General features: G+C 49.9%; 11 protein-coding genes across 11 annotated transcripts; 5 read left to right on the top strand and 6 right to left on the bottom strand.

The window, feature by feature from the left end:
• Positions 1 to 1,573: 1,573 nt before the first annotated feature.
• On the top strand, positions 1,574 to 4,922 carry BO82DRAFT_292349 (WD40 repeat domain-containing protein; the record flags this gene model as incomplete). Its single annotated transcript, XM_025631761.1, has 4 exons — positions 1,574 to 2,116; positions 2,172 to 2,443; positions 2,497 to 3,330; positions 3,389 to 4,922. The coding sequence occupies 4 exons, from the start codon at positions 1,574 to 1,576 to the stop codon at positions 4,920 to 4,922; spliced, it is 3,183 nt and encodes a 1,060-aa protein (XP_025488210.1).
• An 830-nt stretch (positions 4,923 to 5,752) lies between these two features.
• Positions 5,753 to 7,028, bottom strand: BO82DRAFT_395004 (uncharacterized protein; the record flags this gene model as incomplete). Its single annotated transcript, XM_025638766.1, has 3 exons — positions 5,753 to 6,187; positions 6,235 to 6,624; positions 6,885 to 7,028. 3 exons carry the CDS (start codon positions 7,026 to 7,028, stop codon positions 5,753 to 5,755), a joined length of 969 nt encoding a protein of 322 aa, XP_025488211.1.
• A 1,154-nt stretch (positions 7,029 to 8,182) lies between these two features.
• BO82DRAFT_292350 (uncharacterized protein) lies at positions 8,183 to 9,126 on the bottom strand (the record flags this gene model as incomplete). The annotated part of the gene is made up of 5 exons (XM_025631762.1): positions 8,183 to 8,377; positions 8,427 to 8,500; positions 8,550 to 8,799; positions 8,870 to 9,012; positions 9,075 to 9,126. Coding segments are annotated over 5 exons (714 nt in total), but the record flags the coding sequence as incomplete, so codon positions are not given.
• Positions 9,127 to 9,849: 723 nt separating this feature from the next.
• Positions 9,850 to 12,337, bottom strand: acuM (gluconeogenesis transcription factor RDS2). The gene is made up of 7 exons (XM_025636112.1): positions 11,885 to 12,337; positions 11,747 to 11,769; positions 11,593 to 11,610; positions 11,210 to 11,483; positions 10,387 to 11,150; positions 10,136 to 10,332; positions 9,850 to 10,076 (listed from the first exon to the last, which is right to left on the bottom strand). The coding sequence occupies exons 1-7, from the start codon at positions 12,330 to 12,332 to the stop codon at positions 10,025 to 10,027; spliced, it is 1,776 nt and encodes a 591-aa protein (XP_025488213.1). The 5' UTR covers positions 12,333 to 12,337; the 3' UTR covers positions 9,850 to 10,024.
• Positions 12,338 to 13,072: 735 nt separating this feature from the next.
• On the bottom strand, positions 13,073 to 14,285 carry BO82DRAFT_169521 (uncharacterized protein). Its single transcript, XM_025630334.1, has 5 exons — positions 13,922 to 14,285; positions 13,773 to 13,857; positions 13,549 to 13,713; positions 13,384 to 13,491; positions 13,073 to 13,326 (listed from the first exon to the last, which is right to left on the bottom strand). The coding sequence occupies exons 1-5, from the start codon at positions 14,182 to 14,184 to the stop codon at positions 13,174 to 13,176; spliced, it is 774 nt and encodes a 257-aa protein (XP_025488214.1). The 5' UTR covers positions 14,185 to 14,285; the 3' UTR covers positions 13,073 to 13,173.
• Positions 14,286 to 14,592: 307 nt separating this feature from the next.
• Positions 14,593 to 16,597, bottom strand: BO82DRAFT_357783 (basic helix-loop-helix domain-containing protein). Its single transcript, XM_025636113.1, has 2 exons — positions 16,266 to 16,597; positions 14,593 to 16,206 (listed from the first exon to the last, which is right to left on the bottom strand). The coding sequence occupies exons 1-2, from the start codon at positions 16,327 to 16,329 to the stop codon at positions 14,936 to 14,938; spliced, it is 1,335 nt and encodes a 444-aa protein (XP_025488215.1). The 5' UTR covers positions 16,330 to 16,597; the 3' UTR covers positions 14,593 to 14,935.
• A 797-nt stretch (positions 16,598 to 17,394) lies between these two features.
• On the top strand, positions 17,395 to 19,770 carry BO82DRAFT_169601 (uncharacterized protein). The gene is made up of 5 exons (XM_025630335.1): positions 17,395 to 17,567; positions 17,645 to 17,755; positions 17,831 to 17,942; positions 18,078 to 19,256; positions 19,400 to 19,770. Exons 2-5 carry the CDS (start codon positions 17,700 to 17,702, stop codon positions 19,520 to 19,522), a joined length of 1,470 nt encoding a protein of 489 aa, XP_025488216.1. The 5' UTR covers positions 17,395 to 17,567; positions 17,645 to 17,699; the 3' UTR covers positions 19,523 to 19,770.
• A 529-nt stretch (positions 19,771 to 20,299) lies between these two features.
• BO82DRAFT_343747 (cytochrome c oxidase assembly protein) lies at positions 20,300 to 21,684 on the top strand. Its single transcript, XM_025633633.1, has 4 exons — positions 20,300 to 20,540; positions 20,592 to 20,661; positions 20,730 to 21,171; positions 21,225 to 21,684. The coding sequence occupies exons 1-4, from the start codon at positions 20,350 to 20,352 to the stop codon at positions 21,269 to 21,271; spliced, it is 750 nt and encodes a 249-aa protein (XP_025488217.1). The 5' UTR covers positions 20,300 to 20,349; the 3' UTR covers positions 21,272 to 21,684.
• A 224-nt stretch (positions 21,685 to 21,908) lies between these two features.
• Positions 21,909 to 23,429, top strand: BO82DRAFT_357786 (replication factor C subunit 5). The gene is made up of 6 exons (XM_025636114.1): positions 21,909 to 22,060; positions 22,119 to 22,741; positions 22,813 to 22,981; positions 23,055 to 23,153; positions 23,213 to 23,268; positions 23,328 to 23,429. Exons 1-6 carry the CDS (start codon positions 21,974 to 21,976, stop codon positions 23,350 to 23,352), a joined length of 1,059 nt encoding a protein of 352 aa, XP_025488218.1. The 5' UTR covers positions 21,909 to 21,973; the 3' UTR covers positions 23,353 to 23,429.
• A 416-nt stretch (positions 23,430 to 23,845) lies between these two features.
• Positions 23,846 to 24,593, top strand: BO82DRAFT_357788 (uncharacterized protein). Its single transcript, XM_025636115.1, has 4 exons — positions 23,846 to 23,991; positions 24,047 to 24,105; positions 24,168 to 24,314; positions 24,472 to 24,593. Exons 1-4 carry the CDS (start codon positions 23,942 to 23,944, stop codon positions 24,564 to 24,566), a joined length of 351 nt encoding a protein of 116 aa, XP_025488219.1. The 5' UTR covers positions 23,846 to 23,941; the 3' UTR covers positions 24,567 to 24,593.
• Positions 24,480 to 25,606, bottom strand: BO82DRAFT_357790 (mitochondrial 54S ribosomal protein uL16m). Its single transcript, XM_025636116.1, has 3 exons — positions 25,460 to 25,606; positions 24,889 to 25,353; positions 24,480 to 24,815 (listed from the first exon to the last, which is right to left on the bottom strand). The coding sequence occupies exons 1-3, from the start codon at positions 25,515 to 25,517 to the stop codon at positions 24,643 to 24,645; spliced, it is 696 nt and encodes a 231-aa protein (XP_025488220.1). The 5' UTR covers positions 25,518 to 25,606; the 3' UTR covers positions 24,480 to 24,642.
• Between the last annotated feature and the right edge of the window lie 117 nt (positions 25,607 to 25,723).

The following is a 25,723-nucleotide window of genomic DNA, read 5'->3' on the forward strand; positions in this document are numbered from 1 at the left end:
TCTAGAAACGGGGCTAGAACAATTTACCGCTCGCCCCCGTAGTCATGTGACTGGCCGACATACAACCACTCAGTCAATTGTTGGCCTTCCACCATCCAATCCACTATTATCTACAATGTCGGCAGACGGAACAGCAAAGAGACCCTCAACATTCTCATTGCTCCTCTTCTATCTGAAACCTGCTCACCGCTAATTCATAATGACTTATTCACCAATGAAGAGTAAAAAATCTGTGAGATGCGCGAATCAGAAGCCCCCTTGATTCCGCGCGAAGTCCATACTCTTGTCAGTGGTCCCAAGGACAACAAAGACTGCCTCGCGGCCTGCAGGAACCGAAACCTAGTCTGGACAATTCAGGCCAGTGCAATCTACCCAGTGCAGCAGAGGATTTACTTCAAAGGTCAAAGAATAGACATTCTGCTACCCAACATCTGCCTGAAGCATGCAATGTCCTTTGAGCGGTAGCGCAGCAATGAATGATTCGACCATCCAACTCAATATGATGACTCCATAGAGCAAGACCATGGTACTGCATGAATAAGATGTGCCGCTCCGTATTTCCTGCCCATTAACGTTGACAGCCTGCGACCCCAGATGGAAGGATGAATTGGGTGCTGAAGTCAAAGGGCGCCATTCCCAAGGGTGGATGCTCTTCCCCCACAGGCTGGGGCCACTGAATGTCTGCCCTGTGGACATGATCAGATGTGATCTGCCTTCTGCTCACTGCCCATGTGTCCCCGGTTTTTGCAACAGATTTCGACGTGACTAGACTCTAGAAGAAGTTCGCCAAACAGCAAGGAACTAATGCAACAGACCTTCTATCCTCATTCCTCTGCTCCTTTCCTTATCTCATTGCTGCAGGCTCCGGGACGATCAGACAACGGGGAGATCTCCCATCGCCGGGCGCTCATTTTAGCTTCCCGCGCTAAAAACCCAAGGGTTCGTCCGTCATTTTTCGGCTCTCTGCCCGGCGTGGAAGGAGGAGCAGCTACAGTGTTTACTGCCTCACATTCTTCTGTTTGTCCGATCTTCAAATCAGATTTTCTCACTCATTCTCCGCCAGCTTCATTCGTTTGTCCAATTCTCTTTTTCTTCTCTTCCTCTTCACATCTTACTGTCTCTCTTCTTTCTAGTCGCTCATTGAATCGGTAATTTGATCCATGACTTGATCTTGATTTGCTTACCCCTTCGTTCCCTTGAAGCTCCTCCGCCGCCGCCGCCGCCGCCGCCTTCTGCTCCCCTCTTCTCCAGCCTTTGCGCACCCGACCACTTGCGTTAGCCATATTTAGAACGACGCTGCTTCAAAATTACAACCAAGAATATTTGCATTGACTATATTTATCATTATTCGCAGTGACCGACACGGAAGGAGGCTTCAAACGAGTCCCCTCCGCAGCCCCTCAATCGCGGCTCCTTCCTCATATGAGCGATACGACTTGCATTTCTCAGGCGAGTTTACACAAGCGCCCACCACTCTGAAAAACACTACTCGAAAGTATCAATGCACCAATTTTTCCTCCCTTGTCTCCAAGGAGTTTTACCATAATCACCTACGAACCCGCCCCGACTCGCCATGGCATACAATACTCTGAATGCGAAAAGCAAGACCAACTCGGGGTCGTCCTTTCGCATAACACCTACAAATTCACCTGTTCTTAGACCCTCTACACGCTCTTCGATGCACAAGACACCACCACAACAGGCAATCCTGGCCCTCCAGACAGTAATCGGTTCTACCACCAACTCGCCCAGAGGCTTCTCAAGTCATGCGGGGAGCAATTCCTTCGCTATTTGCGCTGGCTCGACCGTCGTTCTAGCGGAAATAGACGAGCAAAATACCCTCCAGCAACGCTTCTTCAGGGCACGACCTTCTGCAACCAGTGTCAATCCTGTCACGTCTTTCTATAATACCTCCACTCCTCCCACTACTCCAGACAGCAGAGCAAAAACTCCGTCGGGTACAAGGTCTACAGCCCAAAGCGTTCTACACGGTGGTAATGCCGGTAATGAGCTGGCGGAGTGCAATAGCCCACGTGGATGGTCATCTCGGGAAAGAGTGAAAGCAGTCACCAGCGTCGCAGTCAGTCCGAATGGAGGTCTGCTTGCCGTTGGGGAGGTATGTCTCCGTCAATTAGCTTGTAACAACGTACTCCTATGCTGATATTTGTTAGACTGGATATGGTCCGAGGGTCCTTGTCTACTCAACCGCCAAAGGGGCCTCGGGTGAAGTACCACTCTCCATTCTGACCGAGCATACGTTTGGGGTGCGTGGATTGGCTTTCAGCCCAGATTCACAGTACCTTGCCACCCTTGGCGATGTCAATGATGGATTCCTGTTTGTCTGGTCCGTGAACCCGAAGACAGGATCGGCCAGGCTTCATTCCACCAATAAATGTACTTCATTCATTCGCGACATGGCTTGGGTTGGGCAGACTTTGGTCACGTAAGTCGCATTATTTATGTCTCTGCCAGGCCTAGTACTAACAAGCTGCTCAGGGTGGGCACCCGACATGTTAAGGTTTGGAGGCTGCCAGACGTGAGACCGGGATCTCCAAAATCTCGGCTTACTGCAGAACCAAGCGCTAGTCCTTCTAATCATACTCCGAAAGCTCTATCTGGGAGAAACTGCTTGCTGGGCTCGCTAGCAGAAAGCACGTTCACTAGCGTAGCTAGCGTTTCTGACTGCGAGTCAGTAGTAGGAACAGACACCGGGGCTCTTTGCTTCCTGGATCATAACGAGGGAACACACAAGCTGTCTGTTGCTCATTACTTTGATTATGCTATCACTTCTCTCGCGGTTGATCTGGACCGCTCATGTCTCTGGGTTGGTGGACGTGGCGGACATATTCAGTGCATGACCCTGGCAAAATTACGTTCATTAACCGTTCCATCTTCGCCTGCGTTTTCTGGTAGATCTTTGGTTGAACCGAGTTCAAAGGGGCCTACCATCACATGTATGGGATGTCTTGGTCCCAACTTGGTGGCAATGGACTCTAGCAACACTATCAAAATATTCTCAACTGAAGAATTGAGTGATGATCTGGATGTCAATGATAGTGATTTGGGAAACACTCTTCAAGCTCACAGGGACGCTGTCCTTGGTATCCGTCCAGTCTCAGACCCCAATGGCCTTGGAGCAGAGTTCTATACCTGGTCACGCAATGGAGTTGTCAAGTTCTGGGATGACACAGGCAAGTGCCGGAACTCACGTTCGATCATTCTTGAGCATCCCATCGGGATCAACGAGGATATCTCCAATGAGCTGAAAGTCTTGTGTGCTACTGATAACATGGATTACTTCTTGTCCGGCGACAAGTTCGGTGTCCTAAGGTATCACATTGACCCGATTTGACCATTGCTATACTCTCACTAACGATACGATTACTAGACTCTGGCTGAATCACCCATGGAAATGCATCCAAGAAGTCCGAGCTCATAGTGGGGAAATTACTGACATTGCTGTGCATTCCTCCGCCCAGGGTCTTGTCATTGCTAGCGCCAGTCGTGATCGTACTATACAATTGTTTCTCTGGGCAAACGAGAGTCTTGAATTGATTCAGACCATGGACGACCACATTGGAGCTGTCAATGAAATCATTTTCATTGATAACGGAAAGCGACTCGTATCATGCTCTGCCGATCGTACTATTCAGATCAGAGAGTGCGTGAGTCGCGAGGCTCACGGCGCGTCTGCTTTCGCGTACTTGGTCTCTAAAGTGATAACATTGAAGGCATCGCCAGTATCCATGGCACTACTATCAAAAACTGAGAACACACTCGTTGTCTCCACTACTGATCGCTTTGTTCAGCGCATTGACCTGAATTCCGGTCGACAAACTCATTCTTTCCGGACCACTGACGCCGATTCAACTGATACGGTGGTCATGAGCTCCCTAGCTGTATCTGCTGAGGATCCGGAACACGATTCCCCTAGACTGCTCGTAGGAGTGTCAGGGTCAGACAAGTCCATCCGTGTATACGACTTAGACAGAGGCGTCCTTCTTGCGGCTGAATTCGGACATACCGAAGGAGTTAGCGACGTTTGTCTACTCTCGAGGAGATCTAAGTCATCCAGCCAAGTGAAGAGATGCTCTCTAGTCAGCTCTGGGATTGATGGTCTCGTTATGCTATGGGATTTATCGCTGCTTACTCAGGCACCTCGAGATTCCGTGCACACTAGTAATAAGGAAGACGATGACGCTCCAATCAAAGCATCCGCGGTCTCCAAGCCTCCTTTACGCAAAGTCCTGTCCAAGCACGAAATTGCCGAGTTTCAGCGGCAGGAGAATATTGCGGTCACTCCGACGCCTGCGCGTGGACATTCCCCAACATTTTTGCGGAAATTCGCTAAATTATCACTTTCGCCTTCCTTAAGATCTGGAAGCACTTCTCCGACGTCACCCGCATCGACACCCAGTCGCCGCTCACCTACGTCCAGCATTCATAGAGACAAAGCTCATACATCACCGTCATTATGCAAGCAAAAGCCCCCTAGTGCTAAGAAGGCCGTGTGTAGCCGCAAAGAATCTCGCCGTTCATCTATGGACTTCCGGGCTCGTGCTAGAAGCATGGGGAAAGGCGATCTCGGCGCACTCGATACGTCCACCGAACAAGTGTGTCGAACATTGAAGGCGTACCGTAAAAAGCTTAACAACTCGACAGAGTATTTACATACTCAGAGGGATCTAGAGAGAGAGCTAGAGCTTACGCTGCGTGTGTTGGCTTCCCGGAACAGGACTCGTGAGACCCTCGAAAACGATACCGACAGCAGCGGCAAGGAAAACCAGAAGGTATCTAGAATCGGCAAGCTCCATGAAGACTCATGTAGCATCGAACGACTATCTTCGATGCCGGAAATTCAACGGACGGGTTCGTTCGCGCCCTCAGAGATTTCTTCCCTTGTTCTGAATGGCGATGATTGAATAAAAGAGTTTCAATGGCAGGCCCATTGCACTCTCTCATCAAATGAGGGATCATAATACTTCCTGATCATCCTCTTTCCTTTCTACCTCTCAACTGTTATAACATATTATTCGAGCGGGACCTATGCATCTTGAAGTCACCTTGATGAGTTCATCAATCACACTACCTTGGCTCTAAGCGTTGCGGGTGCTTCAATGTACTTGTTCCTCGTGTCAACCTCTCATTTGCGAGAAATTCACATTTCAGATAATATATCCCTCGTTTCTTACCGGCGTTCTATGCAGGGACACGAAAGAATTTGCGGTCCTCATCCAATCCTGTCGCTGTGCTGCGGCAACATTCAATCCTTCTTCTTTACTCGGAGTGAGGGCTTCTCCCCGCGGCTGGGTTGTTACTTGAAGTGCATGTGCACCTGTTTTTAAACCTTCTTTATACTCATCCTCAAGCGCATTTCTTTGGTGTCTTTGGTTCTTTCCCGGGAAGTCGTTCAACTTCCGTCGACTGGCTTCACCTCCTTTATGCTGGCCTTGTTAACTAAGTTTAAAATGATACCCATCTTGGCCGATTACCATGGCAAGTCTGACTCTGATTATTCTTTCATTGAGCTGTGGATCTTTTTGCTCATACGTAAATATCCGCGTCTTCTTCGTAATACACTCCAACCAACCACTCAGTCAAATATAGACCTATCGCACTTACCCTTCATATTCAGTTTATGAACGAGCTAGAGACTCACTCATACATTCGCAATGCGGAGGCGGAGAAAACACTTGCCACTTACAGAAAAGAAAACCTCGCAACTTCACAATTCATGCCAGCCTCCCCACTCCTAATTCGTCCCCATTGACCCGGGTGCTTCCAACCCTCCCACCATCAACTTCCCGTACCGCGCCCTTAACAACTTCCCAAACGCACCCCCGCCATCCTCCCCACCCACCACCAGCAGCAGCAAGTCCGCTAACGCAATCGCCTTTCCCGCCCACCGCCGACACTCCTCATCCTGCCCGGCCAGATAGAAATCCACCGCCCGATTGAACGCCACGGACGCCATCCACTGCACCTCCCTCTCCGAAAACTCGGTCATCTTCCAGTCCCGCACAAGGACTAGGACCTGGTCGAGGACCGACTCCGCGAGTTCGGGCTGTCTTGCATCGAGGGCGAGCTGGTACAGCACGTGCAGGTACGGGGGGAGGGTCTGATGCATGGTGGTGGTGGACTCGTTTAGGTCGGGGGAGGGCGAGGTGTGGATTGTTCGGAGGAGAAGCTTGTTTTTATTAGGTGGTTTGTTTTCATTGTATGGTTGGGACGTACCTTGATGGCTTGGACGATATTTGGGAGAGGGGTGGTGGTGCTAGCCCGAAGGAGGATATCGAGGTAGATTGCTGTTAGTTGGGGGGTGAGTATGGGAGAGGAGAGGTTGATTAGGTTGGTTATGTGGGTCCAGTTGCTGCTGCTGGTGTTATCGCCGCTGTTGAGGTGGATTGAGGCTTCTAGGTCGAGGGCGAGCATGATGCGGTATTTTGGGAGCCAGAGGGTGTTACTGTCTAAATCGGAGCTTGCATTTACAGTAGGAATGGCGTTTTGAGGCAAGTTTGAGGTTGGGCTTGAGGTTGCTTCGGGGTTGTAGGGCCACTGGAGATGATCGGTCAGGTTGGCTTGGAAGGCGATGCTGGATGCGTGGGCTGCTGTGTAATGGGTTTTCTGATTGTTGAGGGGTTCGAGTCAGGGTTATGGATGATGGAAAGGGAGAGTGGGTGAGAGAAGGTTACCGACTTTGTTTGTTGAATCAATGGTTTGCCGCGCAAGTGATATGTGCTTGTTTGTCTTCAAGACTTGGCAAAGGAGGTACGTGGTGTTGAGTGTTGGGTTGGTAGGGTTGACTTGTTCTTGATGTAGGGTTGTGAACTAGAGGCTGGTTAGTCCGGGGCTGTGGAGAAGAAACGCAAACAGCTGTCTTCTACCTTGATGGATATTTCAAGGAGATCCAGGGTCTGCTCTGCTTTTTCTGAGTCCTGTAGTCTCAGCGCAAGGTTGTAGCTCTTCTTCGCAAGCCATTCTAGCTCATCCGTGGTGAAAGCGCCTGCTTGCTTCTGAGCGGGAAACATATCTAGGGCTGATAGGATTAGCTACCACTGTGTCGGACTTTATACGAGGTCGCGTACCTGCTTTGAATGCAGATGTAATCGCATCTACTAGCCCTTCATCTGTGGCGTCGCAGGCGTCGAGTTCAGTGACAAGATATAGAATTGTAGACATAGGATTATTGTCAGTTGGGAAAGCTGATGGTGGATCCAATCTCACACTTACTGAAACAAACGCCCAGGCTGTTTGTCAAGTTGAAGGTCTTCCTTGCTTGACAGTAGTATCTGAAGACATTGAAGTGCCTCTATCATCTTTCCCTGTCGGAATGCTTCCGCTATGCAGGATATGATATACGGCGATGATGTCTCGGCGAGCTCGAACAGTGCTTGCAAATAGACAGAACCTGCGACTTGTCAGAAGGCTAGAAACAGTGAGCAGGAGAACCAGCTACTAGAAGTACATGTACTGTCGCGCAGGGTCAACTTATACATCAGATACAAAGTCAGTGGGCAATGTCTGCATTCTTCTGGCAGTTGGTTGAAAAGTGTATCCGCGGCGGTTGTACTCAATGTCTCCGAAGCACAAAGAATAAGTTTCCTTTTTCATCGTCAGTTTTGATGAGAAAGATGTGGCAATCTTTCTTACCTGAATAGCTTAGATCTGCTGTCGGAGGAAAGTGGAATGACTGGCTGTTGGAGCATGAAGAGACACCATTGTTCTGCGGAGAGTGCATCATTGGCCGATATGGCTCGATTTATGTGCTTCCATGCTATCTTTGCGTTGCTCAGCAATTTTGATAGTCGACCTTAGGATCGAGAGAATACCATCAAACAAGCTTGTTGTGCTTCTACGCTAAGTAATTGATTGTTGAAATTCGGATTATCTGCAACCTCTTCAAAGAATCGCAGGTTCGCCTGGGCAGGAAAACATGGATCTGTCAGAGCATCGACTAGCCTGACAAAGACATGTTCGAGTAATTGGTGTTCATGCTGAAGACAAGGACTCGTGATCATCTCAGTCAGGAGCCGCTTCAGTGCTTGGAAATATTCATCGGGACTGCTTGCATGTCAAGATAGATGTATTAGTTGCTCACATGGTAACTCACGAGTCCTGAAGCTTGCTGGTAGAGTAAAGGATCCTATCAAAAGTTACTGAGGCCCCTCATCATTAGAGCTGGTTACCCGCACATCCTGAAGCTGCTTTCTGAGGCATCTACCACCTTCAAGGCGTCTTGTAGTACTGCCAAGAATATCAGTGACTGCTCTAAATGATAGTGGGACACCTCACCTTGGAAGTACCGTTCCACATCTCTGTTCCCTCGAGCAAGGACTTCAAGCTCCAGAAGCCGAATTGAAAACATATTACTATACTGCTACACACAGATGAGCATACAAGCATTGCTGAAGAATCGACCCACTTACAGATTTCAAGTGACCGAGGGTTCTCACAAGATTGTCTTTCGAGTCATGCGTATCAAGGTGAGTATTCGCTCGCACTGTCCCAAAGTCAGTATATGAAAGATCTAGAAAGACCATAACCCACACCTAAAGCATGCAGAATCAGAAGCTCCTTATCCTGCGAAGCTACATCAGATCCTTCAGAACTAGAAGCAAGCAGCTTGCATTGCTCCCACCCCCTTTCCAGCCACTTCGCCGCCACATCATACTGACTGCAAGATAGCGCCAAGCTCCCAACCTTGAAGCAAACATCCAGAACACAGGTATCGCCAGTGATCGATTCAGGGAGTTTGAGAAACAAATGATCTGCAATGTCCGGTCTGCCTTGCAGCCACGCCTGGAATCCAATGCTCCCTGTCAGTAGCGTACAGTACCCAGACTTCAGCTCCGCGCAACAGATTACATACCAAGTGAACCCGAAGCGCATAATAATGCACGTTACACTGGCACAACCTCGCTTTATCAACATCTGTCTCCAAGTGCTCGAGTGCATCCAGCCGCATGGCTACCGCCTCGATGGCTTTCAAGCTGATGGCGACGCAACCATGCTCTGAGGCGTATGTCAACAAGGGTTTGCCGGTATTCAATGCCCAAATTGACAGACGTACATACCTATACAAGTCTTGACCAGCTTGTAAGCTGTCTCCAAGACTCTGAAGCTCCCTAGTGCAGAGGTAAGTTAGTGGTATCAGGTATCGTTGCGGACCATAAGGGCATACTTAGACTCCTATTCGAGACGGCAGTATCGAGCATAGCCCATGCGAACGCTTTGACTATATTTCCGCTCAGCCTCGAGGCCCGAGATTATATAACACACAAGAGTGTACCTTTGCACAAGACCACGGATGATTTTGGGTCGCTGCAGTGCGTCATACGCTGCGTGCAGCTGTTCCACAGTTCTGTGCCTGCGTGGTCCAAACGCCGGCGGATGGAGGGGGAAGAGGTGCTTGTGGAAACTGGCAGATGGCTGAGATAGCTGTCTAGCTTGCTCGACGTGGCTTCATCAAGGTGTAGACTCGAGGGTTCGTGGCCGTCTGCTTGGATTTGCTTCTGGATATCGCCTGCGAAGGCTAGGCGAGGTCAGGTATTGAGCGCATTTCACTCTGGTGCGAGGTAGTATGCTTACATAAAATGGCCTCTCCTGCCATTTTAAGAATTGGGTTTGGGTTGTAGACAGTTTTTCTGGAGTAGATTGTTGACCTGGAAGAGTACTGTACAACACCCCTGGGTGATGATGTAGCGGAAGTTCATGGCTCGTGTAAGTAGGTTGCTACTCGGTGGTCCTGATACACAATGGCATCGGAGACCACCTGACCGGCATACTCCTCCCCTGTATGGCTACAAGTACAACAGGCCTTGACTCTTAATAGAATCTTATTTTCTTGAACCCAAATTCTGGTACATTTCCTGAGACTGGGAAGCTGTTCAAGTGAGGAGGCTATTACCTGGCCCCTGTGAAGCAAATGACAAAGAAATGGATATCTATAGACCAAAGCTAGATCAAAGTGCGAGTGACTCCGTACTAAAGCGACAAATAGCAGACAAGATGAAGATGACGGACTTCATTTCGCTTTCCGCTGCGAAGGTAAGAAGTTTCCGATTATGAGCGATGGTCTGTTTTCCAAGGGAGTTAGCGTTCCATCACCGATTCATTCCTTTGGGAATTGACTCACATATTGTGGTTGTCTCGCCGTATGGTGAATGAGAAGCAGCAGGGAATACCGTCAGTAGACGAGTTCGAATTGGGATTTTTCAAGGTGCAGCTTGTGAGCATTGCCTTCTGGGTGCTATCGAACGCAATCGCCCCGAATTTCTCCCAGTAGCTAACAAGCTGGTCTTCCACAATGATTTCATGGATAGCCAATTTGCCCTGAGAGATATTAGCATCCATTAATATCCGGTCAAGGGAGGCCACATGACTCACATCGCGCAAGGATTCGATAGGAACGCCGATCAATTCTGCCATTTCTTTGTTCCCTCGAAAGATCTCGCCCGTCCGTCTCCAGCAGCAGGCAGGAATGGCCATACTAGCGAAAACACGATCGTACTCCATCAGACTGCGTTCAAACCACATCTCCACCAATATCAGCTCAATGTCAGTTAAACTTTGCATTCTCTCCCGGAACTTCGGCCGGAACTTGTCCAGCTGTCGAAGGATCTTCTGCCGCGAAGCTTGCTGGAGGTGTCTTTCCATATACTGGTTCAACCTTGCATAGCCTTTGACATAATTAAATGGTCTCAAAAGTCCTGCGTCATACTTGGCCTTCAGAAGTTTGTTCATTCGCTCCTCTGGTGGATCTGAGCCTGAAGGATCAGCTGCAGTCATGTAATAAGTCTCTCTTGCCTTGTCGTTGCTCACTGCAGCAGCAGGGCCCTGGGCGGATTCACTCTGGGTTTGCTGATTCTGCTGATTTTGTTGCGACTGTGCCTGTTGGGCTTGCTGGAGCATAGACGGGTTTGATCCTCCTAAGGTAGCCATGGAGTTTATCAACGTCGGGTCTGAATAAATCCCATGCAGATCATCATTCTGAAAAACCGATCCATCGTCAAGAAGACTGTTACTGAGGAAGTCTCCAAGAAGGTTGTACTCGTTGGTGACCTCGGGCGCGTTGAACATATAGGACGGATGAAATGAGTGCATGTCTTGAAATTGGCTTTGCCCGCCAACCCATTCGTTGAAGGGAAGTACTGTGTAATCGCGTCAGCGATGAATCCTCAAACGTCATCCCCATCAGGTGGCGTCTCACCGGAAGAAGACATATTGCCCGGCTGCTGCACCGAAGGCACAGAGGAAGCCGATAGGCCCATTGTCGCATCTGGGAGGATTTGCTGACCGGCAGCATCCTGGACATCGACCGTTCTGGGCATTCCTTGGATGTTTGGATACTCGTTGTTCGAAGAGGCTTCGTCATCCGCAGCCGAATGCTCATTCTCGCTCCGGGACCGCTTGGAAGACTCTCGAGGCTCATCATGGCACAAGTGGCCGATGTTCCGCTTTATACATCGTGTACAAGGTCGTTCCTATGAAGCCGAACATCTCGCGTCAGTATGCCTGACTCATTGGGAAACACTCTGTGCAAAGACGTTTCACAAAGGATGTTGGGAGGGATAACGTTCAAGAAGGTCGTACCGAGTCGCAAGTCATATGCTGTGCCACGTGGAATATCCTCCTGTTAGCAAGTGAACCACTTTGAATACCGATCAATTTGTTCTCAGAGAGTGGAATGCCGCTCTAATCATGGCCAGGGAAGGTGGTTTGGCTGCCGCATGTGAGAGAGGCTTACCGATCGCCGACAGTAAACGCATGCTATCGGTCATTTTTCGCATCAGCCAGCCATTCGGGACGGGGATATATGACAAAGAGAGCCCATGGGTTCCTACCGTCACCCTGGCAGGGCTCATGGCAGAGACTATCTACTTACCATGATTGACCTTGCGGCGCTTCTTCGGACTCGAGTGAGCCCCCACCGCAGCCATTTCAGATTTGGGGCCCTGTGTGCCCAGCAGTTCCTCCTTTACATTCGGATTTTCTCGAGTGTGTTCGCCATTTGCTATGCTGATTCTCAATTTATCGGCTGTCCCGTTGTTGGGTTGGTGTTGTTCGGGCCCTGTACCCGGATGCGCTGCGCTTTTCTCCGTCATTGATCGCTGGGCGCAAAACCGTTGCGCAAGAACGGGATCGGTGCTGAGATCAATTAATTCGACTGGCTCAGGGCGCTCCAAGGAGGATGGCAAGTTGCAGACATGCAAGGCTATCCGAAATTGTGTTGGGCAGTAACGGTTAACGATTTTGGTTGCCTTTGTTGCGGCGTCGATCTGTAAACTGCTCAGTAGAAATTGCGAGGATGCGCGCGAATGCGATCGGCTCATCGAAGTTCCCCGCTGGAGCGGGACTTGGATCTTTGAACTCCCGGGCTCCTCCGCATTGGGAGGGGAGAGGGGAACAGGACGGCGGCTAATCTGTCAGCCTCGGGAAAGACTTGGCCCTCCCTGGAGCCACAGCCCATGTGCCACATTAGACTAGGCAATAAAATAAGTGATGTAGAAAGCAGAAACTAGGTGCGTCGAATAATGTTTTAACTATAAATGCCTCATACAAAAAAAGGAAGTCCCTCGGTTGAACTCACTACTCGTTGCTTGGAAACTCTTACGGTTAACAAATGTTGAATGGCATGGTTTATGCTCTTGTAGAGTGGAAGCACGTGGACTATGTCTCAAAGTAGTATGGTCTTCAACACGTTCGAACTACTTTACAGGCAAACAGGTCCCTTGCATTTGCAGGCCCGAGCCCACAACAGTCTCAGATATGTACTCGTCTTTGCGTGCCAGTTTGTAGGCCAAGTGACTCCATCAGTCCACTGTGTGGTGTATGTTTCACTGCTTGACTCGAGACCCAGTTCCTCGTATATATGTTCAGTGCATGTATTGCCAAGAGATGCGGACCCTGTAAGCAAAGTATTGGCCCACTCATACCGAGGCCATGCACGGGGGCTTGATGCATCAGCTTAAATCCATCCGCTCCTCGATCGTTGCAATTTGAACATTTGCCGAGATCATGACGCCAGCGTCACTTCTTCGGCATTCAGGGGCCCTTGACCCATGATGGTATCGCTGTGCAGACTTCGCTGCATTGCTGTCGAATAATCAGCCTCAAATGAACAGCATGAGCTGCGGCTGGGCATGTTATTAGCTTGTTTGCTTTGAAACTGCTTCAGTCTTCAGGAAGGAAAGTCAAGCTTAGCGCCGCTTGAGATTTAGCGACTGCATCTCTCAGGCCAGTCAGGGGTGTCGTGTTATTTTGCATCGACTTGAGATGGTCATGCAACTGTTCTAATAGACCAAAAACTTCTGGATCGGCCTCAAGCTATATGGGGCTTGTCAATAAAGCGAGCTTACAGTTTGCCGAGAGAAAAGTTCCTACCTCATCAAACATGACCTGTGCGTCGTTATTATTTGTAATGGTAAAGCCGCACTGGTTTGAGTCGTGGTTATCAGGGGCGTTGCTCAATTGCCGTAGCACCGGATGTTCCTTGATGAAAACGAGAATCAGCGACTTAATCTTGCTATCACTGGGCCAGGTCCTTACATTCTTCATCTGTCTCTTTCTCTCTGCCTCGACTCCCTTTGCATTTCTCTCCATCTCCTGCAGTTGTTTCCTCTCTTTCTCAAGTAGTGCTTCCTCTTTCTCCACCTGAACCTTTAGTAGATCGATACTATCATTCATCGTAGCTAGAGCAGCCTCTAACGAGGACTTCACTTTGAGGTTAGACCAGTTTCTGAGTCGGTCAATTGACGGTGGAACCGCCTTACATGTTCTTTGAGAGCTGCTTCGTACTCAAACACGGAATCTTTCGCGACCGGGGGGAACGGCATTCGCGGCAGTCTTTTTCCCAAACTAAGCGACAAATATGTTGTCAGTTCTATCCCGAGGGTCCAACGGCACGTGTCAGGGACAGTACTTTTTCACAACAGCTTGCACGGCGGCCTGCGCTTCGATGCGCTTGCTCTCATTTTGTTGTCGCATGATGACAGGGCGCTCCAGGCCTCGGAACATGTCGCGAACTTTGTCTTGCACGGGTTCGGGAAGCGTCGACCACTTGCTCTTGATGGTCCTCTCAGAGACCTGCCTGACTTGTGGCTTGAGGTAGGCGAATCGCTTGTTGCGTGCATTGTTATCGTGGTCCGGCGCATGGCTCGTACGCTTCCGTTTCGGAGAAGGCATGTTCGCAAGAGCTGGCGAGGTATTCCTCTCAGTTGGTCTTCTAGGTTGGAGATCGAGGCTGAGCAATGGTTGCAATTGATGTTGTTACATCTGGATGGTTTGGTGGTTCTTGGTGAGTATCGGACTGTTGTCCGGTCCCAGAACAACAAATGGGGGCGGATCACATGACAGTTTGTTTCCCTTGCGGAGCTAAACAACCTCCGTAAAAGGCTAAGCTAAGCCTCTTTAAACGTGCGGAGCTCCCCGCGAAACTAGTAAACTACTGTCCAATACTCCGTACAAACCTCATCCTTGTTAAGTACTTCCTGCATCTCACGGCCGCAATTTTCTCAGGCCTGGAGGTTATGAGTATCAGTGCAACGACTAGGAACATAGCAATACGTCGCACTGAGAAGATTATCTTGTTTAGTTCGATCGTAGCTAGTTCGGAAATTTGGCTATATAGTTACACATGCATCGGCTATAATCGTATATAAATATGGCGATGAAAATAAGCCAGGAGGGGTATTATGGGTGGAAGCATGACATGCGGCAGGTCAGCAAGCAAATGCTCACTAGTAGAGCCTCGCCGGGAAAAGTGTGATTCAGATCATGACCGCCAGAGAAGAACGCCTGCAGTTTCATCTGAAAGATGACTGGAAAACCGCTCAAGTGCTCCAATGTACAGATAAGTCAAAAGGTAAGCCCACGCTTTTGAACCAGACCTGGTAATTAATAATGGTAAATCGTGATCGCGTAACTTGGATGAGGGCTATCGTGGCATGACCAAGCCGTTCATTGACTTCATCTCTGCGAGCTGTGCTTTGAGGATTTCATTGCCTCGCAGGATCTCCTCTAACCAATCGGCGGCTTGAGTTAGCATCGCGCTCTTACTAAAGCCGCCTCCTTTCAGCCCGGGGACAAGTATGCATAGGTCATCGAAGCCCTGTCGAATGAGATTTCGTCGCTTCTGTTCCGAGAGAATGTGGTTGCTTCTTTTCTGTTCTTCCGTTAGGTTCTCTCGCGCAGCTTTTGGCCCCGAAGAGAGCCTTCGTTTCTGGAGGGTATCTTGCGATAGCCGCCTCGTCGAGGATTTGGACTTCTTGGGTTTTTGTCTCGAGGTATCGTCATCCGAGGTTTCGTCATCTTCCTCTTTGACCAGAGTTCTCTGTTTCTTCTTTGGCTGAGCGAGATCTTCCACATGGTCCCGAAAGCCTCGCCGTAGATTGCTGAGTTGACCAGCTGCGGCGGCATCTGCCCACGGAGCATCGTAACCTCCAGAGTGTCTTATTGTTACGGGACTCGGCGCGCGCGTGTTCGTGGCACTGCTCTGCGGTTCAAGGCATACTAGATGACCAAGCAGCTCTTTGGTCCGATCCTCTTCATTAGGCTGTTCCGGAGGCGCCATATAGCCCTGGCCCATGAAACCGACATCTGAGCCCCAATGAAGCGAGCGCACCTTTGCCGTCACTTGTTGTTCGGGTGATATGGGCTCTCGAACATCGAACAACATCTCCGACGTATGGAAACCTACGGGCATACGGCGACGAGACGGCTGCTTTGACTGGCTATGACTGCTAGGCGCCTGGACCTTTCCGTGGCCATTCATTCTTGGATTGTTGAGATCTGTGTCGGGAGAAGCAAAATTGTGGTGATTGAAGCTGGAATTGAAGTCATTCCCAGTAAGTCCGTTGTGGTAGAGCATAGAAGCAGCCGCGAAAATTTCTGCATTTGTATGCATGTCCGGTGCCAGTATCTCCATGCTAGACTTGTCCATGCTGCCATGAGGGAGACCTGGTTGCGAAAGAGACGTTGTGGAGCCCTCGAAGGTGGGCGGTAGTTCGCCTGGCCAGTCCAGCCCGCTAGTCCCAAGTAAACGGTTCGTCTGTCCTCCCATCCAGAAGTCGTTCGGGAAATGGTTGGAATTCATCGTCGTGAAGAAGTTGTCCAGCATCGTGGACTCGTTGTCGTCGAGAAGAGCGGGCCCGGGCGGTCGTGCAGGCGCAGGTTCATATGGAGTGTCCATTGGCGAAAGGAAAGAATCTATAGGCGCACACATCTTTAGCATGAGCACGGAGGATATTGTGGATTGTTGAACGTACAGCCAAACGGGCCAGGTTGTGGGCTGTCGCTGCCATTATGCGCTTCAGGGTTTCTGAGGTCCATGATGGCGATATGGTAGAAGAGATAAATTTGAGAGGTTTGGAGATCGCGATTCGAGTTTCCGCAGCAGTTGCTACCCTAGTTAGAGCAGCGCCGAGAAGGCAGCGCGGACATGCCTTAACCGGCGTAGGTATCGTTGAATCAGACTCGGGGATAATCGGGAATCGCAGGCCACAGAAGCTCACAGGCACGAGCTGGGGGGAATGATGCGGACGCTTGTTGTCAACAGATGCATTCGATTCGGGTATAAGCTGGGGATGACAATGACAGAATGACCGGCGGGTTTGTTATGTATGGAGCAAAGCAGCGTTCAAGCGGAAGGACTCGGTTGCAAAGTGGGACATCTCCCACATTGATTCGCTAGACAAATAAAAGGAAGGATGACGGAAGGAGGAGAAATCCGGGGAATAGCTTCGATGGTGGAGAGAGATCACTCTCTGTTGGCTGGGCGAGAGAGCGAGAGACTGAGTGAAGATTAGGTAGAGTAGGTAAGAGACTCAACTCACTCAGCATAGGTAGGAATTCGTTCGGTCTTTATGAGTCGATCACATGCAAAAAATCTCGCGCTCGACCGGCGGTCGCGTGACGTAACAGTAATACGCCAAATACCACACTCTGGCTGGGCATTTGGGCTGAAGCGCAGTAATGTTCGGTACGACCTGCTTAGTCTCGGCCCAATTTCCCAGTCCGTCATTGCAATTGCTGGTCTTCTCTCCTAGTTCTTTAGTTCTAACTATTGATTAATTGCTGCTGCATCCCACTATCTCCATTCATTTATTAATTCATTAATCGTACAAAGGTGTTCGCCTAATAATTCGGCCATTCTAGCCGTGGGGTAAGAGAACATACTTTGAGCTTTCTTGATCTCTTAACCGGGGGGTTTTATATCTCTTATATCTTTTATATAGACCCTTCCATCTCCGCGCATCCACGGGTGATGCTCAAAGACCCCAAGTTTGGTCCAAGCAACAACGGGCAACGGGGATCGTCGTTGATTACCGAATAATCGTTACCCCTGACCCAGCCCTAGCAGTGACTCTTCCTCGTGTCTACAAGAACCGAGGCCTTTCAACTGCGTCGCACGGATCCCGCGGGGAATCCTATGAAAGGTTGCTGTGGAGCACAGAGCTTTGTGGTTATCGCTGCAGATCAAAGCGTTTGTGCCAGCACTCAATGCCTTAGATTCCCAACTTTGTGTAATTCTTTAGTCCAATCTTTGAGGCAGAATCATCCCCTCACAGGTTCGTGAAGAAGTTTATCGTTTGACTGCCACTGGTGATCAAATGAAATGAAGCACCTGTCTGACAGCAATTGGTAGATTGCATTGGTTAAAAATCTCCAGCGAGAGTCATGACTGGTGAGCCTGGGACACCATGGATCCTGTTGCTATCCGCTACCAGCATCGCAGCAGAATCGACATTCTGAAGCCGTACGTTCTGATCCATCTAACATGACTTCTGTTGCTCTTTTCCTTTACCTGAGCGTGGCAAACTCACTGTCGAAGGATACTGCGGGCGTATGCTCTTGGATACTTGTCTTCAACCACCCCAAGAATCATTTCCTGTCTACGGCGCATTCAGGACAAAAGGCTCACCAACACAGATAGGCTGAAAGAGGTAAGAAGCTCCCCCTGTTTTTCTCCTTGGTCGGGGTTGTTAATGCTACCCCAATTGGTGTGTGCTGGCCATTTGTGCTCTTTCAAATTGCGGATGTAGCACTTGGAAGACTAATAGCTCATCTTGCTTTGACAGCTGTTCCATGCGTTGACCAATGCGTTACGGCTCGAAAGCTTTCCCACATTCTGTGCTCTTCTAATTGGTGGTTCAACTATTGCTCCCTTGGTACTTTCACGCTGTCTTGAGCATGTACGCCACAACATCAAGCTTAGCACCTCTGCGTGCACTTCGCCGCTCATGCAAATTCTTCGGTTTGTCTCGGCATTCTTGTCTGCCTGGTACACATTTCAACTCTTGAATAAGAAGCCCATTAGAAGACAGGGTAAATCGACGGTTCCTGATGATTGCACCTCGACGCAGAGCGCTGTGGAGCTGGCGAAGATCAGAGAAGCACCAAGCGAAAACTCTCAATTTGTCGGCCGGAGCATGGATCTTACGCTCTTTAGCCTCACACGCGCTGCGGACCTAATCGTGTGCATAGGCTGGCAGCGATGGCAGCGATGGCGCAAGGACAGAAACCACTGGACCTTGGCAGAGCGTGTAGCGCCCAAGCTTGCGAATGCTGGTGCATTCGCTGCTAGTGCGGCGATAGTTATGTGGGCATGGTTCTATATGCCAGAAAGGCTGCCAAGGTCTTATGAAAGGTGGATTGGGGAAGTAGCAAAAGTTGACGCTAGGCTGATTGAAGCACTTCGTCGTGCCAGAAGAGGTGTATTGGTATATGGGAAGAATACTGGACAGGCTCCTCTCCTACAATCCATGTGCAGGGATTACGGTTGGCCTCTTAACTGGGGCGATCCCTCGAGCACTGTCCCTATACCGTGCGAGATGGTCCACATGGGATGTGGTCCGAGCTGTGAGAAACATGCAGTATCTAGATTTGCTCGAACATTCAAGTTTGCTTGTGCGACTTACATTCCTATACAGCTTCTCCTGCGTCTGCGCAAGTTGAAGTCAATGTCGTCACTCAAGCACGCCTTATCAACCGCCTTGCGCTCGTCTGCGTTCCTTGCTTCGTTTGTGAGCATGTTCTATTACTCAGTGTGCCTCGCCAGAACGAGGCTAGGCCCCAAGATCTTTCCCCGTGACACAATCACACCCATGATGTGGGATTCTGGGCTTTGTGTTGGCGCGGGATGTCTCATGTGCGGATGGAGTATACTCATCGAGAGTGCGCAGAGACGGCAAGAAATTGCATTGTTTGTAGCACCCAGAGCCGCAGCAACTGTTATGCCGAGGTTCTATGATAAGAAGGTATGCTTAACTGAGTTGGCCATAGTGTCCAGCTGCTTGGTTCGAGGATGGTTGCACTAGCCCCGTCGTTCCATCCGTCGTCCCGACTCTGGGCTACCCTGGATTTTGAGATCCTATGCTGACAATTTCTTTTTGTTTGATAGTACTTGTATCGTGAACGCATTGCATTCGCTATCAGCGCTGCTGTTCTTCTAACGTGTGCACAAGAACGCCCCGAGATGGTCCGAGGAGTTTTCGGAAGGGTGGCAGCAAGTGTCTTAAGATGACCGCGCATGAGCGACTCCCTTGCTTCCAGCAGCAATCTGTTTAAGCACCATTAGATCGACAGACCCAATGCTCTCCTCTGCTAATCATTATGAGCTGACGATTAGATGGGTTTGGAGAGCTGAAACTTCGCGCAATGATCGCGCCTGCATCTATGCAGCGAGTGTCAAGTGTAAAACGTGAAGACGGCTTCGAAGAAGACAAATGCCATAAATACAACCATTGAACCAAGCAGCATCAATCTGCACCAAATGACGGTTGGATCGATAAGGAGGATGAAGTGTAGCATATCGCTGATAAGCTGAAGCTCGGAGACATGGCACGGTGGGGTTGAATTGTCAAGGCCTCTCTGAGATTGGCAGTTAGGGCTAACTAGGTATGCAATCGTTCTAAGACAAGTTGCAATAGGTTGTCTTCCTCTCTGTTATGACATAAAAGCATCGATGCGTAAGAAGTGTCTACGCATGACTAGAGCTCTCTATAATTGGGAAAATGCTTCAAGAGACAGTTTGGCGGATGAAATGAGTCCTTAATCGTGCAGGCCAGCTATAGACGTAGACCGCCTTTGTGACCGCAAGAGGTGGCAGAACGTCCTCGGCCCCGGAGAAGGAGAAGGACACCTCGAACAGCACCGAAAAGTCCGATGGCAAAACTGTTTAAGAAGGGCGGTGGCAAAAAACTGCCCACTGACAACAATGACTATCACCACATGATCAGACCACCTTATCGGAGATTCTTGAGTCACGTGTGACAAGGACATTATCGAGTCTGGAGTTGATGCTGCAGTGGGTAGATTTACATTCGTCCCCGCAGCACATCTCTTATAAATATGATTTCCCGTTCGATATCCTCATGGGGCCGGCTCCCATCGCCGGGATTGAGTCTTCGTCTCTCTGCCCAGATCAATTCGAGATGCATGGATTCAGGAAGACGATTCTTCACGCGCAATTCAGTTCTACGACAAAATATTAATGCTCCTTTCAATACACCTCAATCGCAAAAGCGCAATGCGTCTACCATGTATGATGATATGGCGATGCTCTATCCGGTGCACTGCTTATAGATCACTAGGTATTATACGATGAGTATTATTCTCGGTACCGTCGCTTTGGCCTATGGCTCTGTTCCTCTGTATAAAATGGTGTGTTCAACTTCGTGAAAATGTACTTCATCTGTATCATATATTTACTTCTACCGCTCGTCGCATAGATCTGCCAACAAACTGGCTGGAACGGTCAACCATCTACTACGCATCGCGGAGGCGACAATGATACCGCATCTCGTGTCAAACCCGTGACAGACGCCCGTCGGCTCAGAATCACCTTCAATGGATCAGTGTCGGATGTTTTGCCGTGGAAATTCACTCCGCAACAACGCGAAGTCCGTGTGCTTCCGGGAGAAACAGCGCTTGCTTTCTTTACAGCTACGAATAAGGGCCCCACAGACATCATTGGTGTCGCGACATACAGTGTGACCCCTGGTCAGGTCGCACCCTATTTCAGCAAGATCCAATGTTTCTGCTTTGACGAGCAGAAGCTGAACGCCGGAGAATCGGTCGATATGCCGGTCTTCTTCTTCATCGACCCTGACTTCGTCACGGACCCAGCCATGAAAGGCATCGACACGATCACTTTGTCATACACCTTCTTCAGTAAGAGCGACGCCGAGCGCGCACTATCTGCACAGGTTGCTAACATCAAGCAGAGGCACGATACGATGATAACGGGGTTCTCACGCCCTTGCCTGCGTGATGATATTCGGATACCCTTGCTCGCTTCCTTTTCTTGACACCAGCTCAGGCGCCTGTGTCGAAGAGGCTTTCATCAGAGGCTTTCCTCTGACGATCTATAATCGAGGAGGTATCAACAGGGACACCTGCTTGTCAGCCTCTTTCATAAAGACCTCACATCTCCCTTCTCCGACAAATACTCTTGAAACCATCTAGCAGATAACCTTTGGCGTCTATTCGGATTTTGTACTATAGAGCATGTATATACAAAGAATTACCAGTAGGTGTACGAAATGGGTGGGAATTTTCCATTGTATATGGCCTACAGGCTCAGAGTTTGAATCATTGTTGTTGTCAACGGCAATTCCAGTGCTTACTCAATTCTATCTGGGGATATCAGGGAAGCCAGGAGGAGGAACCTCGAATAAAGCAGTCTACCACAAGTCTCATCTCAAGTGAACCTTGAATGGAAAGCTGCATACCTTACTACCTAGTACATTGTTCAGTGCCTGAGGCATAACAGTGGAGTGCGGAAGAGTCGGCTATCGGTCTCATTGGTTCAGACATGCATAGTCAGCCGTCGTGCACGGAGCATCAATTAAGCTCGCGTCACGGGCGACGCGTCGGCCGTCCATTAGCTTCCAGGACGGGAATTGTATGGCGGCAACACAATAGCCCAGCGATTTCATTCATACCCTTTGAAGCTCAAAATCGACCACTCAAGATGGCGTTGCTAGTTGATAAGCACCGACCTCGCTCGCTGGACTCTCTGACATACCACCCAGAGCTTTCCTCACGACTAAAGTCCCTGGTAAGGCTCACCCGAGAACCTTGAATAGCAAAAGATATTTATCATTGAACATGTTTAGGCACAAAGCGGCGACTTCCCACATCTATTAATCTACGGACCATCAGGCGCAGGCAAGAAGACACGCACGATCGCAACCCTGAAGGAACTGTACGGCCCGGGCGTGGAGAAGATAAAGATCGATGCCCGTGTCTTTCAGACGACGAGCAACCGGAAGCTGGAGTTCAACATTGTCTCCTCTGTCTACCACTTGGAGATCACACCGTCGGATGTGGGAAACTATGACCGCGTCGTCGTCCAGGAGCTGCTCAAGGAGATCGCGCAGACGCAGCAGGTCGATCTCTCGGCGAAACAGCGGTTCAAAGTGGTGGTGATCAACGAGGCGGACCACTTAACCCGCGATGCGCAGGCGGCGCTCAGGCGGACCATGGAGAAATACAGCCCCAACCTGAGACTCATCCTCCTGGCCAACAGCACCTCGAATATCATTGCACCGATCCGGTCCCGCACCCTGCTGGTCAGGGTCGCTGCGCCCACTGAAAAGGATATCTGCGCCGTGTTGAGGACGGCGGGCAAGAAGGAGGGGTGGCCAGAGGCGGATGGGCTGAATCAGAGGATAGCGAGGGAGAGTGGTCGGAACCTGCGCCGCGCGCTGCTTATGTTTGAGGCCATTTATGCTCAGAAGTAAGAGCTCGCCGCCCCCACATTGCTTTTGTTCCTAAGCCCTGTGGCTGACAATGTTTCGGGCATTACAGTGAGAAAGTCACCGACAACACGCCAATTCCACCTCCCGACTGGGAAGCATTGATTGCGCAAACTGCGGATGAGATTCTGGCAGAACGGTCACCGGCTCAATTGTTGCGAGTCCGCTCACGTCTATACGATCTGCTGACGCACTGCATACCGGCTACTACCATCCTCAAGGTTTGATTTCTCCCCTCCAGAATGATTCGGGGACGCCCTTTGCGGGAGCCTTCAGGCTAACGGGGAATGGCAGACCTTGACCTTCCAGCTCGTCGGCAAAGTGGACGATGCTCTCAAGCCAGATGTCATCAAATGGTCGGCTTTCTACGAGCACAGAATTACCCAGGGCAGCGTAAGTTCCCGTCTCTAAGAATCTGCAATCGATCAAGTATTGACCCTATCGCCCTGCAGAAATTGATCTTCCATCTCGAGGCATTTGTTGCCAAGTTTATGCGCATTTATGAGAGGTTTGTTTGACTCAGTAGACCGAGAATCTATTGGATATCCTTGCTAACTCGATATGCAGTTACCTCATGGGCATGGAGTTTTAAAAGGGACTAGAGTAACAAACAATGAATGAGTAATGAATTAATTGTACTATAACGGGCCATCTTTCATTCAACCCAGGCGTTCTGTGATGAAGTAAAAGACCTTGGTGTTCGTGATTGCAAATAGCGGAGGTATTTTTTTACTATTTCATTATCCTGTACAGGATGTAATGTAAATCAAGCTTCATGCTCACCAGGTGGATGGGGTCTTGGGAAGGCAAGAGCTAGAAAAGATGGGAGATGAACATGGGGATGATGCTGCATTGAATGAGATAACCAATTCCGCACAAACAGCTTGCTGCGGAGTAAGATTGTCTATAAGCTGCAGCATTGTCCATGACTGACATGGGGGCCCTGAATGAGAGTTGGTAGCCACTGGCAGTCCATCGACTGCTGATCTTGGTTGACTGGGTCGATTCACTTGACTACGTCATAGCTCGTATACATAGTCGACCACCACCTCGCAGGCAATCCCCCCCATTTCTCAAATTCCCTTCAACTTTGAAAATCACAGTTAAGGATAGTGTTATAGCCTTCTATCAATCCCACGAGTCAAGCTCTTACTTTATTGGACTTCCGCAATAACTACATCATGTCGAACCCTAACCTCATGGATATCGAGCCCGGTGGTGAAAACACTCAGTATGTTGGGCTGGAGGTTTCGCTATCAGTGGAATTGTGCTGACCCAGATTCTAGGTATGAGTCAATTCGTTATTTCACAGAGACTCCGCCGAAGCAGACCGGCCAACTAGGTGGTAAGTCGTGCTTTTCCACTTGGGACATGATTGCAAGAGCCATGGCTCATTGGACGGACTAGCCCACCTTGAGCACACAAGAAGTGTATACAACCCGATCCTCGGAGACGACGATGACGAAGTCAAGGAAAATAATGGGGACACGCCACTGGCACGGCAGCTCGAGAAGGGAGAGGCTACGTCTGGTCTCTCGGGAATCGTGGATAAAGGTACAGTTTCACAATCTTTTTTTCCCCGGGGTTTCCTTTTTTCCCTTTCCCTTTCAATATAATATAAACTCCGCATATGAGAAAGACATCGACACCTTTGCGAGATCAATCGCAACAAAGCAGAATGTGAATGGCTGATGGTAATGTACAACAAAAGATTCAAAGCCCGAAACCCCAGAGGAGGCTGCAGCGCTGGCGGCAAAGCTCAGGAGAGAACAGGGATATGGGCCTGGCTCGGGTGTCGGGGCTTAGGTGCCGCGAGATAATTGTAAATAAAACATGGGTAATGAACAGATTCTCCAAAATTCGAAACGGGCGTTGGGTCTATTTATTGAGAGGCGGACGGGCTGGAGGAGGTCGACTGTGGGGGCGTAGGGAGATTCTCCATCCCAAGGGCTGGGCTTCTGCGGGCACGCTTGAGGCTCTCCAGGGTCACTCCGTTGCCGAGTTTCGTCAGTCCGACCACCGGGGGCTCGCCCTTCTTCACGAACTCCCAGAGTCCTGTGTACAGTCAATGTATTAGTGTCATGGGTCATCGATGCGATGTTTCTAGATGCCATGAGGGGAGACCTACCGGGCAGCTTGTGACCGGCCAGACGGAAAGCTTCTCTGGCAACCTTCTCGTGCAGATCGCCCTTCAGCTCAAAGACGATTCTGCTCACAGCGACCTTCGCCGTCCAGTAGTCGAACTTTCCTTTACCCTTACCCATACGCTGCTCGTTACCCTTGGTGTAGACACCGATGTTCGCGCTGACTCGCTTGTATAGCGTATAGTTCATACCCCTCAGGCGTCTCTTGATGGTTTCTTCGGCGATCTTAAGAGAATGGGCGGGCAACCGACGATCGTGATCCTTCATCCGCAAGCCGTAGTCACCCCAGACAACAGTCGTACCGCGCGAGGAACCACCAGTCGGGACATGCGGGCGACCCTTCGGAGACTTCGACACCTCGGCGTACTTGGGAGTGAGCCAATCCAGGGCCGGCGAGGTCGTGGTGAAGCATCGCGAAAGGGGAAGCGCTGTGCAAGGTGTCGTGAAGCCTAACGTATCGCATCGGTGTCAGTTTTTCCTTCCGTGAGAGGAATTTGAAGGAGGTTCAAGGCCAAACAGAAAAGGAAAAACCTGGGAGGCAGCGCAGAATCTTACAGGAAGGCCGGAACAGGGCCATTTGAGATCCGGAGAACATCTTGAACTGGGGACCCATTGTGAATTGTATTGCAGCAAATGGCCCTCTCAATTACCGGATCTCAGCAATATTCAATAGGTTCACGGCAGACTTTCAGGTTATCGGCGTATCTGCAGGCCCGGGCCCGAATTCCCCCATTTCCCGAAAGGGAAGAAAGTGCTGCGCACGTGCCACACGCGCCTCTCTGCCTTAGGTAAGCCAATTAAGTCACGTCGGCGTAGCTG

This window comes from Aspergillus uvarum (genome assembly GCF_003184745.1).
Source record: "Aspergillus uvarum CBS 121591 unplaced genomic scaffold BO82scaffold_61, whole genome shotgun sequence".
In the NCBI taxonomy this organism is placed as follows: Eukaryota; Fungi; Ascomycota; class Eurotiomycetes; order Eurotiales; family Aspergillaceae; genus Aspergillus; species Aspergillus uvarum.